This window comes from Heloderma suspectum, chromosome 1 (genome assembly GCF_057233095.1).
Source record: "Heloderma suspectum isolate Gila_16-S chromosome 1, 16-S_ref, whole genome shotgun sequence".
Lineage (NCBI taxonomy): Eukaryota > Metazoa > Chordata > Lepidosauria > Squamata > Helodermatidae > Heloderma > Heloderma suspectum.
In genome coordinates, this window is record NC_139458.1 from 405,554,048 (window position 1) to 405,573,067 (window position 19,020).

The following is a 19,020-nucleotide window of genomic DNA, read 5'->3' on the forward strand; positions in this document are numbered from 1 at the left end:
ACAGTTCAGCTCAAGGATAATGCTGGATTTAGACAAAACCACACAAGGAAAGCACACACGCCACATCCCCAGGGTTAGTGGAGACAAACACATTAAGCCTTGATTATCTTTTTACCCAGAGGCAACTTTTGCCATGGCAACAACTAGGATGGGAGCAGGAAGTGCTGACTGGAAGGTAGGGGCCTTCTTTATTAGTTTGGTGTGCCAGTATAAACCCTAATTCATTGGTTTGGAGCCCCTCTCCCCCACAAATCTGCTTTAATTGCTTTAATTTATACAGTTTCCCTGCCTCCCTCAAATGTCCCAATTCACCTATTCTGTAGACTTAGTTACCAGTGTGGGTAGAGTAGTCCTCCACAGGACCAGAGAGGCACTCATGCCATAGGTTTTTAGTGATATTTATTAGTTTGTAATAAAGCTCTTGTTTCAAATGGGTCTAATTCGTAAGAAGCCACTGCAGCCAACATCTCTTTCTCTCTGTCTAATAGTTTGCATCGATCTGTGCTGTGTGTCAAGGCTTCTAGCATGTGCTGACGGGTTTATGCATCCCCTGGGCCTTGTCTTACAGTCTGTGTAGCACATTTCAGGGTGTGTGTATGTGTGTTTCTTCCATTGGCTGGCCAGCTCTCCACTCGCTCCTTCAGTTCTGCTCCAAAGAGCAAAGCAACTCAGAGCAGAGCACAAATAACATTGCGTTCTTTCCTCCACCAGCTGTTCTGCCAATTGTCAGCGAGTGTGGTCCAGCTGACAGAGTACTGGACTTTAACCTGAGTTCAGATCTTAGCCATGAACTCAGTGGGTGGCCTTGGGTGTGCCATTATAGTAGTAATGATAAAGACAGGATGGAATTCGGGGAGGGGAGCAGGGGCGGCTTACCGAGTTATTATCTTGAGGTCTCAGTAGCTAACCTTTTTACTTGTGTTTCTTTAACAGAAAACAATAGTAATATTTAGAAATTTTTAATTTCAGATTTTTAAAAAATATTCTGCCAGAAAGTATGTATATAAACATATTATACACACATATACTGAATGATGGCCTATGAGAAGCCATAATTTGATGTAATGTATTGGGTTAAATTTCTGAATTGGTAACCCATTCAATTTGATGAACAGTAGGCAAGCAAGCCATTCAGTGGTGAGAGCAGAATATTATATCATCTGTGAGGGCCTACCTTCTTCTTGAGTTAGAATTTTACCCCTGGATATGCTGTGGATATGGCAAAGACAACGAGTAACAAGGGGTTTATGTATTATTACAGTTGTGTGTCTCCCCCCCCCCCCGTCAGTAATAGGAGGCTCTGGGACAGTAGTACTAGATTTAATTTTTCAGGTGAGAGAACATATCATGTTACCTATAAAGCCCTAACCATATTGTAGCCCAAGGCTCTTAGTAACTAAGCCTTAGGAGAGGCATTTCAACTTTAACAAATGGGAAAAAACTGCACAAAAGCTGGGAAATCACCAAATGATTGGTGATTAGGAGAAAGGGGTTGCGGCCAGGGAAAAAGGCATGGCCACCTGGGCAACCCAAGATGGCCTGATTGGGACCCGAGGCGGTCTGCATTCGGCCCGTCGGCCTGAGGTTCCCCACCCCTGGCCTAACAGTTTGAGGCCAGGGTATCAGAAAGACCATCTCCTATATCAGAGGTGGAGAACCTCAGGCCAGTGGACAAATACAACCCTCCTGGCATCCCAGTCTGGCCTTCTGGGGTTTCCCAGGTGGCCATGCCTCCTTGCCTTGACCACAGTTTGTTTGGTGGTTTCCTGGCTTTTGCACCGTTTTGATTTCCACTCTGAAAGGCTGAAATGTGTCTTGTAAGGCTTCATTCCTGACAGTAAGAACTTTAAGCTACAATATTTTGGATTTGGCCCTGTCCAAATCCTTTGCCTTTTGCCCCCACCCCTTTTGCCTTTTTGCACCATGAATGTAGCCCCTGAGAGCTTCTCTGAAATTGAATTCATTCCTTGGGCTGAAAGAGGTTTCCCACCCCTATCCTGTATGAACCTGCCTGTAAGTTAATTTTCTGAGGCCCTGCTTTTTAACCTACTGCCTAAAGAGGCTTGTCTGGTGGGAATGTGAGACAGGGCCTTTACTGTGGCTCCTCCCCGGTTATGCAATTTCCTCCTGAAATAAGTTATTAGCCTTAGCTGGCTTTTACCCAAGCAGTAAGAAAGGTTTTATTTTGTCTGGCTTTTAATGGTGTTTAGGTTTGATAAAATTCTAACGTCTCCACCCTCTCTGGGTTTTTTTTAAATCTCTGTTCTACTTTTGTTAAAATGTTTAAACTTGTTTTAATGATTTTATTGTTTTGAATTTGCTGTAAACTGCTTTGAGGGTCCTTGTTAGGACCCAAAGGCAGTTTAGAATGTTTTTATAAATAAAACAAATAGATCTTTGTAATCTTTGCTCTATTTATAGTTAAGCAGAGCATAACTGGAGGCAAATAGGCAGTCCTACAAAGCAGAAGATCCACAGAGAACAACTTGGGTAGCCTTCCCAAGGCTGTACCCCACATTTCTGCTAACTTCAGCTAGAAAGTCTCTGCTCTCTCTTTTTGCCTCTGTATCTCTCAAACTCCCAACTGCTTTCCCCCCTAAGTCTCACACTCATCTGCCACCTCCTCTCAGCTGGAGGAATGTTAACTTCTACAAGCTCTGATAGATGTGTCACTCAGAAACACAGAGAGCTTTTCCCAACCATTGGAAAATCACCTCCAACCGTTAACTCCCAATTATGGAACATCAGTGTCCATACTTGATTTTTCACCAGCGTTCTGCCTAACAATATAATTTCTAATGACTTAGGATATTGTATATGGATGGAATAAGACAAGGTTCTAGCTCCCCTTACCTCCCAATTTTGAAACTTTTAGGATATTCTTCTGGCAGGCCTGGGCCAAGGTATCTTGCCACCTCAAGCGAGGCGGCAGTGCTGCCCCTCACCCAGCCAGCCTACTGCTTTTCTTGGCAGCAGCAGCAGTGCTGCTGCTGCCTACACTCCTGTATGTTCCTTCCTCCCTGCCAGCTAACCTCTCCCTCATTTGCTTGGCCAGCCAGCTCAGCTGGTTGCTTGCTCCTGCCTTCTGCACCTACTATTGCGGGATGTCCAGTGAACTCCCGGGAGAGGTTGGCCAGGGCCAGCCTCTTAGAATAGCCTGTAGGAGCCCCACGGGTGGGGCACAAGGCAGGAGCAACCAGGCAGGTAGGAGCAAGCAGCCAGCTGCTCACCCAAGGAATGATTGGAGCAGCTGGTCAAGCAAATGGGTGGGCGGGTGGCATTGGTGGCTCCAGCCACGGCTACCCATGACAGAAAGAAGTAGTGGCCCTCCTGGAAGGGGCGGTGTGGGGAGAGCAGTGCAATTCACCATCCTTTCCTGCTCTGCCACCTGATGTGGGCCGGCCCTGTCTCCTGGCATTAGTCCTCCTCCCTTTCTCACTATTTCATTTATAATAAAAGTAAATGTGAGAAAATGAGTGTAGATATCTTAATAGTGCTTATTTTATATCATGTTACTCAATGCAAAAACTTGAAGTGGTTTTATATCCCCTATATTCTGTTCTTTAAATTCTAGGCAACCATTTAGTTTGCTGACCAAGGAAATTAAGTTCAGTGGTGGGATCTCAGCTGAAACTATCTAGCAATTAATATAATCTTAATTAACTTGTAATGTTGCTGGGATATTGTAAGGAGCTCTGAGAAATGAAATAAATAAATAAATGTACGGATTTTGTTAAAACTTTTCTGCCTATGTTTCATGGATTGTCATGTGTCTTTTGTTCTGTCATCAGTTCATTGACTGCATCGGATTTTTTAAAGGGATGTATGACAATTTTGTTCCATTTGCGCAAGTGCGCATTAACGCAAATGCACACTTGCCTTAATGCAGTTCAGCACAAGTATGAATTTGCGCAAATCTCTCCCCCCGTCCCCCGTAAGAAACCAGTCTGCAAGTCTGCGGAATCTGTGTGACTCCGAAAAAGCTGATCTGCTGTGGAATCTGCAGGTGAGATCCATAGAAATCTGAACTCATTTGAATCCGTTGTGGATTTCTCTGGCATCCCTTGTCTTAACTGACATTTGTGTGCTAACCTGGAAATAACCTGCTTCTTACTCTAGGTGAGTACACAAGTTGCAGTTTACAAGACTAACTTAAGAATTAGAAACTGCTCTTTGATGCAGCCTGTAAATGTACGAATCATGCAAAACTGCCACAATCCAATTGTGAATGTGACGTGAGGACTGCTGTGTCTAGCCCAGGAAATATATGTAAATATCCAAAATTTGGTGAAAATCAATATTCATATGTGAATCCTGACAATCACAAATGTATTTTGCAAACTCTCTTATATATCCCCACACTTTACAGATGTGCAATCACGTTTCGGTGATTTAAAAGGGAAGGGTCATAGCTCAGTGGTAGAGCACATGCATACAAAAGGTTCCACATTCAATCCCTGGCATCTCTTACAGAAATACCAGAATATTTTAGCTTAAAGCTTCTACTGCCAGTACCTAAGCGCTAGGAGGTAGGGCTTAGTTTTGGTAGGGATGAAAAAGATTCCTGGCTTAAACCCTAGAGAGCTGTTGCCAGTCCACATAAACAATAATGAGCTACAATGTGTGTGTATAATATGTGTGATATGCGCCACATTAGTCTCTTATAAAGATCAGAAGAAGAATGGAAGTAGCACCTTTAAGATGAATAGTTTAATTTAGGTTGCTTTCATGAGTTTTCTTAGGTAAAAGCTACTTCATTAGATGCAGTAATGGATAGAAGTAAAGTGAGATAGTTAAGGGCAGGTAGAGAGTGAACATTCCATTTTCTTTTAAGGCAAGGGTGTAGAACCTTGAGTCTAGAGGCCAAATCCAGCCATCCAGGAGTCCCCAGAAAGCCATGCCCCTTTCCCCCATCCACTGACAGTTGGGTGGTTTCCCAACTTTTGTGCAGTTTTCTTTTCCCATTCCGAAAGATTGAAATGCCTTTCCTAGAGCTTAGTTACTGGCTTATTTACAGTAAGAGCTTTAAGCCAAAATATGCTGGTATTTTGGTCCCACCTATTTTGCCTTCAGCCCCACCCACCACTAGAATGCAGCCCAGGAGAGCTTGTCTGAAATGGAATTCAGCCCTCAGCCCGAAAGAGGTTTAAAGAGATAGCTACAATATAAGTGGTATTAAGCACAGCATGCAAAAATGGAGGATAACTAGAATGTGTTTTTGTAATGAGCGTAAAACCTGTAACCTCAGGTCAAAATGAGATTGATGCAATTAAATTTTAGTGTGAGTTTTTATTCTGCTATCTCCTATTCCATTCCATTGATTTTCTTTATGACTATCCTGGGGTCTGTGACTTTGTGCCCAGGGGGAGGTTAAAATGCTCACCATCAAGCCTCCTACTGTCTTTGGTCTTTATAACTGATTTGCCTTAAAGTCAGGAATGCTGGGAGTTATAATCCAAAATGTCTGGAGGGCACCAAGTTAAGAAAGGCTGATCTAGTTGTTCATACAGTGGACTTCTTAAATGGTCACAATGGTAACTACTGGTAGGGAGGTGTATGTAATGGTCAGTTGGCTTCCTCTCTATGGTGGTCTGGAGGCAGCCATCTTTCAAGATAACAGTGGTGCCATTAAAATTTGCGCATGTGGTGGAGTAGGTAATACTCAGGTTTACAGTAGGATGGAAATTATTAAAATTCTGATGGAATCTCTTAACTTGTCTCCATGGGTCCAGATTAAGAAAATGTTGTCAACATATCTTGGGTAGATTACTGAAATCTCTACTCAGTTGTTCCAAAAATGCTGTTCCAAGTCTGCCATAAGGAGGTTGATATATTGTGGCGCCATATATACATACACATGGTAGTGCCATGAATTTGTAAATATATTTGCCCATGAATTTTAAGTAGTTGCGAGTCAAGACAAAACCTGACAGTACAGTGGCAGTTTTAGAGTTTGATCTATCAGAAACAATGTTTGATATCACTCTCAATCCATCCTCATGTTTGATTTTAGTGTAAAGAGACTCAGTGTCCAAAATCACAAGGATGGTTCCCTCTGGGGATGAGCTAGATGGAACAATGGTTGAGTTTTGGACATTCACAACATTTGCATCTCACATTTTTTCTTGGTGACATTCTCTATGTTCAAAAGATCAGCTGACATTTATTTCGCTCTTATTTGGGGGCTGTGTCCACCTTCATGGAGAAGGAACACTTCTGGCCATCCCCTACAGGTTTCCCTTTACACTGGTCTGTAGAGAGTAGAAGGAGAACAACCACTGAAGTTGGTGGCTATTCCAAGTTTTGTGCCAGTCTTGAGAATTTGCCAAAAGCCAGTCCAAGCAGAGGCACTGGGTCCTGTTAGACAGAGGCCATTCAAGTTGTTCTTTTGCAGTTATCCTCAAGTCTTTCTCTCAAATTGCAGCTTTCAGTCTTTCCCAATGTATATGCGGTACCTTCCCATTTCAGGGCCCAATTAGTCCTCCTCCTTCTCCTTCTTTGTATATTTGTGTGTGGCTTGCGTTACCATTTACTAAATATGTTATGACACAGTATTTACACTAGTCCAGAGCCCAGAGACCTTTGGAGACCTCTGTGGCTTCCGGGCTCTAGGAATTTGACAGATGGGTCTGTGCTCCATACCTATGCAAGCTGCCAAGAGTGGAAAGATTTACTTTATTTGCCTGAACCTTTTCACAGGAACAGAGCACATTAGGTAATATTACAAGAGCTTTATTTAGACCACTGAACTCACAGGGGCTGTGTGGAGAGTTCCAGTTAGTCTATCTCTGGTAATGACATTTCTGAGCAGAAGGGCAACATATGGCCTCCTGTAAGCTGAAACACAGAATTGACAACAGCCCGAAATCCAAAATCTGTAATATGGCAGTAAGAGGGAAAATGTTATACAAATGTTGCTTATGTGATATAATTAATCAGTCACATAATTTATAAAGTCCAACTCAGTTCAGCATCATTTTACTGGATAAACTGTGCAACTGAGGTGCAAGGTGAGATATTATATTGTAATTGCAAAGGCCAGCAGTACTCAAATTATGGGAGAAGTGTGGGGGGGGCTCCATCTCCTGACTTCCTCCAGTTTTAGCCAAATCATGCTCCCCATTGCATTTTTAAAAAGTAGCTAGTGGGAACTTAACAGAAGGTAGCAGGGCTGGTATGCCTTCTCCCCCTCTAACTCAAGCACTGCACTCCAGTTGTGTGTTAGAGAGGTGGCCATTGTGTGGGAAGCAGGCAAGTGAGGCCCTTGGTCTTATTCCATGTATATCTTACCCTTCCTCCAAGGAGGTCAGGGCAGCATACAGAGCTCTCCCTCGCTCCTTTCATCCTCATTAGGCTGCGAGATAGTGACTGGCCCAAGGTCCCTTGGTGAGCCTCATGCCTGAGTGGGGATTTGAACTTGGGTTTCCCCAGTCTGAGTCTGTCACACTGATCCCTGCAGTTTCTCTCCCCCCACCCATTTCCTCCCTGAAATTCCAATGGAGACTTTTTTTCCCCCTTTTTGTGGAATCTTGGGGGGAAAGCTGGGAAAGCTTAAACCCTTCTCTCCCAGAATACACACACTTGTACAAAAGTAAAGAAAAATAGCAGGCTCAGCTATACCAATGTGATTAGTAGAATGTGCAGTTTGGCACAGATTATGCCGATATACAGTGCTGCATGTTCTGCAACTATCATGGCAACTTGTGCCTCCATGGCCAGCAACAGGCTTTCCTTCAGAAAATGCTGCAGCAGTACAATATTGCAGAAAGCTAGGGCCATGGCCTGACCCCTTGTGTGTGGGGCCTGTGATGCTGGGCTTGAATTTTTCCTCTTTCCCCAAAACTGGCTTTTGGAGAAAAACTCCTCGCCCCCCCCCCCCGACCTCCTTAGTACTGTTTTTCTCACATTCTAAGACCCCTTTGGTGTGGATTGCATGGCCTGTTTAGGATAAGGGGCTGGGACTGGTATGGATACACCAGACAGGAAAAAGGCATTGCAGGACATTTGGGACAGGGGGAGTGTCCCAAGCATCTCCTCATGAGATAAGGGGTTTGACAGGTCAACAGGAGTTGCTTTAGCGTGTTAGCAGACTCCTTCTGGCTTTGACCTCCAACTTGGAGCTTCTGTGGCTGGGGGTGGGCTGGGGCTGTATGTTAGATGAGCTGGAAAACAGTACTTAGCTTACATTCTTCAGGCTTTGAGCCACACTGGTTTCAAAGGGCCAGGAGGCTGGGGGAATTGCACCTGCTCCTTGGGGGAGGAAGAGTGAGATGTCAGTGCACTAGTTTAACCCGAGACTCGGGTTATGAAATCAGGTTATTCCCAATTACAGATTCAGTAATGTGGTTCCAGTTAATCCCCCTTAAGCGTCTGCTGGCATCTTTCTAACATGAGGCATATTAGGTCCAAACTACACATGACATTAATCATGTGATTTGTCCCTGAGTGCAGGATTTTTCTTTCACAAATAGCCAACCCGATCCATATTGGGACCCTGGAGTAGGGATAACCCTTTGTCCTTGCTGTGGCCCCGATATGGACTGGCCTCCTGCACTCATTATTTGTGAAAGTAAAATCATGTGAAGGTGAAGGTGTCCCCAACCAGTCGTGTCCGACTCTAGGGTGTGGTGCTCATCTCCATTTCTAAGCCGAAGAGCCAGCGCTGTCCGAAGACGCTTCCGTGGTCATGTGGCCGGCATGACTGAACACCGAGGTGCACGGAGCGCTGTTACCTTTCCCGCTGAGGCGGTACCTATTTATCTACTTGCAATTTCTTGCTTTCGAACTGCTAGGTTGGCAGGAGCTGGGACTGAAGACGGGAGCTCACTCCGTCATGCAGCACTCGGGTCTCGAACTGCTGTCCTGCCAACCTTCCAGTCTGCAGTTCAGCGTCTTAACCACTAAGCCACCGCGGCCCTAAAATCATGTACTCAAGCGCAAATCACATGATTAATGTCCCATGTAGTTTGGCACTAATACGTTGTATGCAAGAATTGAGGGCAGGCTGTTTTGAGAACCATTGTGGTGTAATGTTTGGCTTTCAGTATGGCATGGATTTTGGTATTGGATGCAGCAGTCAGCTTCCTCGTACTGTTGGCTTTCTTCTCCCTCTTTTTTATTTTAGAAGCAAGTTTCTAGCCCTTATGATTCAGAAGACAAGCTTGGGAGTATATGGACAATGCCTGGTGAAATATTACAAGTGTGTGTGTGTTGCTTAAGCATTCTAGTGGTTGGGGTACAGAGTTTTAGTGCTTCTCATAGTTTCTTGTCATCCCCCCTTGAGTAGCAGAAGGACAATAGATTATGCAAAATGAGTGAGCAACTGTCCTTACTTTGGACAATTTAAAGCCCAACCCTCTATTTCTGACCAGAAGTATGTCCCATTGATTCCAATGAAGCTTGCTTCCAGGTATGAAGGCATGACTGTAGCGTAATACAGGTTGCAGAATCCATTGGGGGGAAGGGTTCAGGACTTGATCCATTTCGGTGAAGAATTAATGGTTCTGTAGGCTACTCAAAGTGCAGGAGTCTACTTTCTGGATGTGCCTTTGCATTTTACTTCCTTGTTGTTAGAGTGGAAGTAATTAAGGGCTGTGCAAAACGAATGCGTGTTTACTAAATAGTTCACATGCTTTCTAAGGAGATGGTGTATGGAATGCATACTAAATGGTGTGAGGAACAACTCTCATATAAACCAACCTGTTGACTGTTGGATTGTGTGCAGCTCCATTAATGGTATCTTCACAGGAAGTACTGCTGTCTTCAGTGGGGCCTACGCTTGGGTAAATCTGTATAGAACTGCAGCCAAAAGTCAGCTCTGTGACTGTCATGTTGGAAGCACCTTAACAAAACCCTTTCCAAAATATCAACGGGCTGAAATTTCATAGCTGCAGGGTGAAAACTCTTGAACCGAAATGACTCCAACTCAGCAGAGGCTGTGAAACTGGAAATCCAGCTACACTTCCCTTTATAGGTACAATTAGAAGCGTGTGACATTTTTCTTTTCTTTTTGAGTAGCAGTTTGTGAGTCCAGTAGCCAAGTAGAAATATTTATAAATGATTAGTTTAATTTGTGTGATGCATTCATTAGAGGAGATCTCAGGCAGCTGGGAAATGGTGCAGAGCTGTGAGCAGTGAACAAGAGAGTGATGGAGCTCATAAAAGGAAGGGAGACTGAACGGCAGCCAGTGGGGGCAGTTAATCCACAGGCAGTGCAGAGGTGCTGGGCAAGAACCAAACTTCATGTCATTTTCCTCCTCATGTCTTTCTCTCTGGGGCCCATCAAGCAACTGCCCTTTTGTATTAATCTGAGGAAGGAATAAAAATGGTTTGCTTAATTAAAAACCTGTCTTTTCTTCACAAAGGCAGGAGAAAAACAGTCACGCTCTCCTGACTCAGAAGGAGGGCTGGGAACGCCTGATCAGGTCTTGCCCTGACAATTCAGCCCAGTGTTCAGAGGAATGGCAGTCGAGTCATCTGTTCATTCAAGTGGACGCTGTTCACTCAGTAGAACATTCTGTCCAGAAAGACCCCAACAAAATCAAAGGCTTGTATTGCACAGGAAGGAGGAGAGGGGTAGAATCTGGGGGCACAGAGTTTCTTGGCAAACCCGTTTCCTCACAAAGTGCTTCTCCGCCAAAGCGAGCATAACAAAATATTCTTTTTGGCAAATCCTTCATGCAAGATTAAAAACGCACACATACAAAGTTAATATGTATGGGGAAATGGAGAAGAGTGCTGGAAACACTTCTAAGAATGTGTTGAAGCCCCACTTGTCGGAAAAAATGCATATTTGAAATGATGGTTTTCCTTTGCTTTATTTTTCTAGATTACAGAAAGGTGCCTGAAGCTGCTATCCTAAATGAGAATTACAGGTGTTGGCCATCCTATCATCACAAGGGATGTCTCCTTTCTGTGTTTGACCTTAGTGAGGCCATTGAAGTTTGTGAGAGTCATTCACAGTGCACAGCTTTTGTTCTCACCAACCAAACAACGTGGACAGGTAATAAATGTCAGCAAGCTAAAATTACTGTTATTCTATACTAGCAAGATGGGAATGTTTGAAATAGGCAACAGGGTCTGCTTTCCAGTTAGTGCCTGGCTATGTCAAAGATACAAAACATGTTCATATTTGCTGCTGATATCACAACGGCCCCTAACAATGCATTGAGAGCTTTTCCTTTTGTCCCTAGGGGAATGAAGGAGAGCAGGGGTCCCTTCCAGGTAAAGGGTGACAAGAACACCAAACAACCTGTATTTGCTGTTATCCTCAGAATTCTAAAAGCCCACATAATTGTGCCACCACCAACATACATGTAGCCACCTTACACCACTGACTTCCTAATGCATTTTACTTCCCAGGAGCCCCATACATTATATTATTAATTTTTCTACTCATTTAACTTATAAATCGCCCTGTAGCCTAGGCTTTCAGGGCAATGTACGTAATAAAAATAAAACAATATGGTCAATAACGCCAAAATTGCAGTCACCGTAAAATGTAGCAGCATTATTATTTTTTCAAAATGGAGACTAAAACAGCAACAGGAGAGCAAATACCAAAGATTTAAAACACTCACAGTTAAAACAGCTCAAAACACAATGTCAGAGCATAAAATACAATATAACTGGGCAATAAAAACACATAGTGAGTTAACATGCCTGAGAGAATAAAAGGGGGTTTATCTGCGAAAGATCAACAAGGAAGGCTGCAGGCAAACCTCTCTAGACAGGGCATTTCACGGGGGTGGGGGGGCACTGAAAAGGCCTGCTTATGAGTAGTCAGCTGCCAAAGCTCAGTATGCAGATGCACTCAGAGCAGGGCCTCTCATTATGACCTCAGGGCACCCGTAGGCATCTCACTTCTGAGTATGCAAAATAACTCTTGGCAGTGTCCAGAGCATGACATGGTGTTGCTGATAGTAGCACTTCAGAGAGGCAGGATTGAGGGAAGCCACTGCCCTTTGTATTAAGCTTAGGTAGAGGAAGGTCGAGCAGCTGCAGAAGTGATCCTGCAAAATACATTCCAGCACCTTTCCTTTATCAGTCATGACCAGTTCCACAGAGATTAGTGTGTGTGTGCTGGGTGACCGCTTGCAGCTGGATGAAATGTGAGCAGGATTTTCCTTTGACAAATAAAGCATTTGGTCCACATATCTAGGCACCAGCAGATACTAACAAATGCTACCTTAATCAAAGGACAGCCTCAAATGAACTCTGGGAAGTTTATGCTACAGATATCACAGAGGTCATGTGTGTTGCTGGCAGTCTTGCTTGTGTTAACATTCAAAACCTTTTTTTCTACCTAGGAAAGCAATTTAGAAGGAATCAACCCAATTTAAAACAATGATTACAATACTGAAATTATGCATTGTGCCAAGAAACCTGTTGCAGTTTAATCTACATAGTATGATATTATTCTCATTTGAGCTTCAAAGCTGAGATTTTAAAATTTGGTGTTGTAATATTTGTGAGTGAATCTTCTGTCTTGGGGGATGGATGGATGGATGGATTTCAAGTTGTCACAGTGCTCAGGTTTTGTTGGCAAAACTTGTAGGGTGGGAACTGCATGTTACACACAACATGGGCATGCCACAAAAAAGGGCATTCCCGTGTTGATTTCTCCACATCTTTCCTACTTCAGCATGCTTACCCCTGGCATGATGTCCTCATGTTGTTGACTTTTGTTCTACATCATTGGTTGCCGCAGTCAGGGACAGAAAAATGCAAAGCGTGATCAAGTTGCAACAGTGATGCTACACGTTACAAAGGCATGGGGAAACACTTGACAAAGGGATGCATGGTTACCTTCACCAGCAGCCCATCTCTTAATTACTGATATTAGGCTTTTGTTGGATTCAATCGAATTAAAGTGAGGTTTAGTAATTTTAAAGTATTTGATTAATTTTGTTGTTGGTTTTAATGCTCTACAAAACAACCTGGAAATAATCAACAAAATACATGTAACCTGTACTTCTACCATTAGGTTCCACTGTACTATTTTGAAACTCAAGTGGCAATAGTATGAATTTATGGCATTGTGGGTTTTTTTTAATTTCCTGCCCCATACAAAGAGATGGAAAGAGTAATATATAAAACCTCAATGAAAGTAATTTAAACCCTCTCCCTCCCTACCCCTGGTCACCAAAATGGAATCCGAATAAAAATATTGTATACTACTTCCCATTGATTACCAGTTTAGGCTAGTTTTCCAGATAAGGATATCCCAAACCTGAGAAACAGCCACTGAGACATCTCTCTGCATGCCTTTGTGGTCCTGACTTGGTGCATAGATTAGAAAAGAAGTTGAGGGGCGGGTATCCTGGATGACCTTAAGAGTTTATTTTCACGATCAGTGTTTTCTCCTCTCTACGAGTTGTTTCTTTTAAAATTACTATTATTTGTTCTTTGTTTTCTGCTAGGTCGTCAACTTGTCTACTTCAAGATGGGATCCACTTCCATTGTATCTGATCGTGACAAGACAACATATGTGAAAGTGACTGACTGAAAGCTAATGTGACCTAGAAGTCCAATTCTGTGCATGTTTTCTCAGGAGTAACTCCTAGGTTTTGTAAGGTTTACTCCCTAGCAAGTATGCATAGAATTATAGCCCTAGTCCAACTAGTGAAAAATGACAGCAGTTTGCATTTACATGAAGACGGCTGTTGCGTGCAAGGGCACTGTGGATGGAGAAGGAATTGCACTAACGCTCATTCTAATCTACAAAGTGTGAAACCAAACGTTAAAGAAGAGACCTGCATGACCAGGACGAATGTGCAATAGGATGACATTTTAAAAATGTGACTTTGTTTTAAGAAGCAGAATGAAATCCAAAATGTGATACACTGTGTGGCTAGCCATAGGTTGCTAGAAAGCAACAGGCATCCTTAGTGTGCTTTTCCCACTAGGGTTACACGTGCTATGTATAATTTTGCATAGGGGTTGGTTGAACATTCTTCTTCCTTTCCATAGGGAGTTTGTGTCCTCCAGGTCAGATATTTATGTGAGCAAGTACAATCACTGCAGGATTGTTAAACTTCATGTGTTCTAAAGCTGAAGATCAAATCTCATGGAAGACAATCAATACTTCTGTTTGTTGTACCAAATATACAAGACCAAACATGATGGTGGTCATTGTGCAATGGATCAGTATAGTATCTATTAGCGTTGTCATCCAATTAAAAAAAACGTAGGGAGCAATCTGTGCACATTTAGACAGAAAAAGTCCTACAACTCCCGGCATTCCCCAGCCAGCATGGCTGGCAGAGAAGTGCTAGGTGGCGTAGGACTTTTTTCTGCTGAAACATACATAGGATTGTGCCCTGACTAGATTAATTGTATTCAGTTTTAGCTGGTTAAATCTGCCTATGAGGACAAAAAGGACAAAAAACATACTTCGTTTTTAGAAGTTGCACAGCATGGATTGTAGGAGGCATAATCTTAGAAGAAGCATTCCTCCTTCACTTTTACACAGGAAGGAATTAGTGGTGCCGTTAGGTCATTTTAAATCGGGGCTTCTCAAACCTTTTGGATTGGTGGGCACATTTGGAATTTTGAGAGAGTGTCATGGGTGCTTTCACAAACCGGCTGCCATGGCAAATCGGTAAGACTGTTGCCCAAGAACCTAATTACAAGGCAGCAGTGGGGTCTGAGCTCCAAAACACAATCTGTCTTTTGAATCCAAATAATGATGTTGCTGGAAAGTATGCTTCGTTTTGCAGCATATCAGCCTCCCAGTTTTTTTTTAAAAGTTAAAATATTTTAATAAATAAAGATCAGGAGGGGCAGTGAGCCTGACTAGCACCAAGAGAGGTGTCTGTGGGCACATTGGTGTCCACAGGCACCACGCTGGAAAACCCCATTTTAGACTCTGAACGTAATAGCCTTAGGGCGCAATCCTATGCATGTTTAGATGGAGAAAAGGCCTACAACTCCCAGCATTCCCCAGCCAGAAAAGCCTTTTCTCCGTCTAAACATGCATAGGATTGCGCCCTTAATGGCCTGAACTTAACACACAATATGTGTCGTTTGATTGGGGTGGTTCTCTTTATATGGTAGCATGTATTACTTCACTTACCAGAAAATCCGGTAAGCTAACTGCTGCGTTTGGTGGTCTTTCTGCTGAGTAGATCCCTGGACTTTTGCCCATAGTCACTGCTGGAAAGAATGCTTTTTTAAAAGATGGCACTTGCCATCTGCAGTTTTTATAAGTACTTCTTTAATATATCTTATAATCAAGGGTACCCTTTTAGTTGATTAAAATGTTTTAAAGCAAGCTAACTGAGTGACTAAATTGTTGCAGGCCTAGTATCTGTAGATTAAATAATGCCGCTGATTTTCAGTTTAAAAAATAAACTGGGAAGATATCTATCACTGCAATGAGTAGACTGAAAAAGAGCTGTACACTGCAGATACCCAGGATGTGTATGTGTTCCTGCTGTTAATCCAATAGATATATATTGCATCTCTCCCCTTGAGTGCACCAAATGGTGTCCCAACCCTGGCTGCAGTCATTTACTTTTCCTGTATGAATGAATGGGAACCATGCACTTAGAGAAAGTAAAAGGATATAGAACACCACTGAGATGGAAGCTTTTGTTGATACGTCAGCAGTTTTTGACAATTGCAGCCTCTTTACTTTATCCTGTATAACTTAATGGAAATCATTGACAATCAAGCCTATACCAATCCACACAGCGTCTCTTGGTTTCCATTTCTTAGTAATGATAGAATGGGACACTGGAGTGTACAAAGAGACAAAATCTAGCAATTGGATTTTAGATATACATCCTAAGTTGATCAGCAGTTGTCTAACAAGACATGTTTCATTTGCTTAGCCCCAGATCAGTGTTTAATGTTGAATAGTATCACCTCAGTTAATATGATTTAAAAACATTCATAAAGGTTTTGATACATGGGACTAAAGTGTATATTTGATGTTCTGCATGGACATGGATATTTGAATGAGTTGAAAGGTTTGGATACTCAGGTTCATGGAATGGGCTATCCATGTTACTTTCCTAGGGACTCTACTGTGGAAGATATTCTGGATTGCTGTTGGATCCAACGGATGGGCTTGCCCTAGAGGAAGCAATGTGGATAATTCATACCGACATAACTTCTGCATATCTATGTGTTCAAAACACTGGGTGGGGTGGGTTGGGGGGAATCTTCATGTGATTGCCAGATATCATACTGGGACTTGCCATTTTTATTTAACACCATTCACAGTATCCCTGACACATCACCAGAGCAGCTAAGAATAACAAACAGCACAATTTTTCAGCAGTCTCTTAGGGAACAATCCTATGGCCGCTAGTCAGGGGCATTCCGGGGCGGGGAAGGCAGAAATGCCGGTATGACACATCCTATGTATCGTCTGGCAGCTTCCTCCCCCGCTCTGCCATCCTGCGGCTAGACAGCCGAAATTGGCTGTCTAGCCGCAAATGCAGGGCAGGAGAAGCACAGAGGGAATGATCGCCAAGTTCGGAGGCGGCCGTCTATCCCCATAGGATTGCGCCCTTATTGACAAAAGATACATTTCTGCTACTGAGTCTTTGGCATTTTGAAGGTGCTGCTTACTAGCTTTAAGAACAAATGACCTTAAAAACATCAAATAAACCAGAGCCTTAATAATGCAATAGAAATAGCAAAATCTTTTCATAAGCAAAGTGTGTCTAGATAATATGCTTTCAGTGAAAGCAAGCAAGAAATGATAAAAGTGACAAATGTCATGCTGTTTTCTAGTTTGTACATTCAGAATCTTTTGTACTTTTATCCTTAAAATGTTTATTTTTGTAAGAAAATAAAATGAAATTGGTGAACTTGTTTTTGCCATGGCTGCTCTCTTTAATGGGACTCTTCTAGAGTCAGTGGCTCTAAGAAATGAAGCTATAATCTTTTCTAGAACTTCTGTGTGGCTCTCTGCATTGATTTAATTTGACATATTTGTGTATAGAGTGCTTTATCAACAAGGTCCAAGGTGGTTAACAGAGCTTGAAATCTAAATGCATAAAACAGTATGGGGATAAAAAGAGCATGTACAAGCGGTATCAACCTGTACAAAAATGTCATAAAGCCAGAATAAAATAGTTTGTAAACAAGGCTGAAGTCAGTTTCACAATACAGGGGCCACCTCTGCAGAAAAAACAAGTTTCCCCATCTTTCCCACTGATTTGATATGTGATATAAGGGGCTGACAAACTGAATTGGCATTGGTGCATCCAGTCCAGCCCTGTCTACCCTGGTTAGTAATGCCTCACCCACACCTCAGACTGACTATATGAACTGAACAACCAAAAGCGTATTGCCATCTAGAATGTTTAATACTGCCAAATAGTAACACCTCTCATGTGTACAGCGTGTCCAAAACATACATTACCTCTCTCACACACAATTATAATACCCCTGTAAGGTAGTTCAGTTGTGCAATGCTCCTACTGAAATGGTGGCTGTTGCTGTCCACCTAGAGCCAGGATGTGGAACCTCTGGCCTGCAGGCCTAATTAGGCCCACAGAGGTTCCACATCTGGCCCCTTGGAGCCTCCTTGGGTTCCTCCATGGGCGTGGCTTGGCCTTGAAGCCCCACCCCCTGAGGAATCCCTGCTGTTGCCTCATATCAGCATGTCTGCTTGTCCCAGCGCTGTCTGGAGTCTCTTTCTCTGCGCTGAGAGAGGCACAGAACTCCATGCCACTCTAAATGTGGAGGAAGACAAAGGGGGCAGTGTTGTGGCAGTTTGGCACCACACCCCGTTGTGGTTCAGCACCCCTGATCTAGAGAGTTTATGGCTCAGGTGATATTTCAACTGGGGACTCTGTGGTTCACACCTTAATCTCTTAGGGTGCAATCCTATGTATGTTTAGACAGAAAAAAAGTCCTACAACTCCAAGCATTCCCCAGCCAGAGGATATGATGGTGCTCTTCAAGTACTTGAAAGGTTGTCACAGAGAGGAAGGCCAGGATCTCTTCTCGATCATCTCAGAATGCAGGACACAGAATAATGGGCTCAAGTTACAGGAGGCCAGATTCTGACTGAACATCAGGAAAAGCTTCCTGACTATTAGAGCAATATGATATGGAACCAATTACCTAGGGAGGTAGTGGGCTCTCCCACACTGGAGGCATTCAAGATGAGGCTGGGCAGCCATCTGTCAGGGATGCTTTGACTTGGATTCCTGCATTCAGCAGGGTGTTGGACTCAATGGTCTTGTAGGCCCCTTCCAACCCAACTATTCTATGATTGTATGATTCTATGTGCAGTAGAGATTGTAGGGTGGGTACAAAGCCCCCCCTCCCTGCTGCACTGCACGCAGGGTTTGGATACACACCAACCCGTGCCGTGCTGCAGCGCAGGGAATAATGCAAATGGCAGTCATGCGTGGGGGGAGCAGCCATGATGACTTCTTCCCCCACTGTGATTGAACGCACCCATGATCTCTCAACTTTATAGGTTGATGTGGGGAGAACCATGCATGTTCCTTAAGCTCTTTGGAGGAAAGGTGACTTATGTAGTAAATAAATGGAACAGTATTCTATAGGGTTAATGCTATATGAACATAGAAACGTACAGAAAATAATGATTTCCTATAGAAATGTGGATAGAAAGGTGTTGAGAGGCACCGTGATCCAGTCAACAATTTCAGCAGTGAATAAATCAGTTGGGTACAGTAACTGTATCTTTGATGGACTGGGGCCCTTTCCAAGTCAGGTTTACATTGGTTCTTATGAACATCAAAACATTAAAGATGCCCACAAGAGAGGAAGATGCACAAAAGTTGTCCAGAAGGATTGGTCCAGTTGGAGCCCTCTTGCCAGAGAGCTGTGCACGTACAGGATTTCCTTGCGGCGAAAATATTTTTTATCATTTGTTCAGAGTTTTGACTGGTTTATACATTTCATTGGCTTCTTCAAACAACTTCCTGCAGCTCCAAGGTAGGAAAATGAAAGAAGACACCAGTTCTGTTCTAAACAATTGATCCTTGGGATAAAAGGGAAAGAAAATTCCTGAGATCAGAACAGAGA

The 19,020-nt window shown here is 43.1% G+C and overlaps 1 protein-coding gene across 1 annotated transcript in view; it reads left to right on the forward strand.

The window, feature by feature from the left end:
- The window catches only part of PKDCC (protein kinase domain containing, cytoplasmic), a 73,107-nt gene extending 56,288 nt beyond the window's left edge, over nt 1-16,819 (forward strand). The window contains exons 6-8 of the mRNA XM_084828913.1: nt 10,829-11,002; nt 13,422-14,875; nt 14,983-16,819. Coding sequence (XP_084685039.1) covers nt 10,829-11,002; nt 13,422-13,507 — 260 coding nt within the window. The 3' untranslated portion in view covers nt 13,508-14,875; nt 14,983-16,819. The remainder of the gene's footprint in view (nt 1-10,828; nt 11,003-13,421; nt 14,876-14,982) is intronic.
- The last annotated feature ends 2,201 nt before the right edge of the window (nt 16,820-19,020 follow it).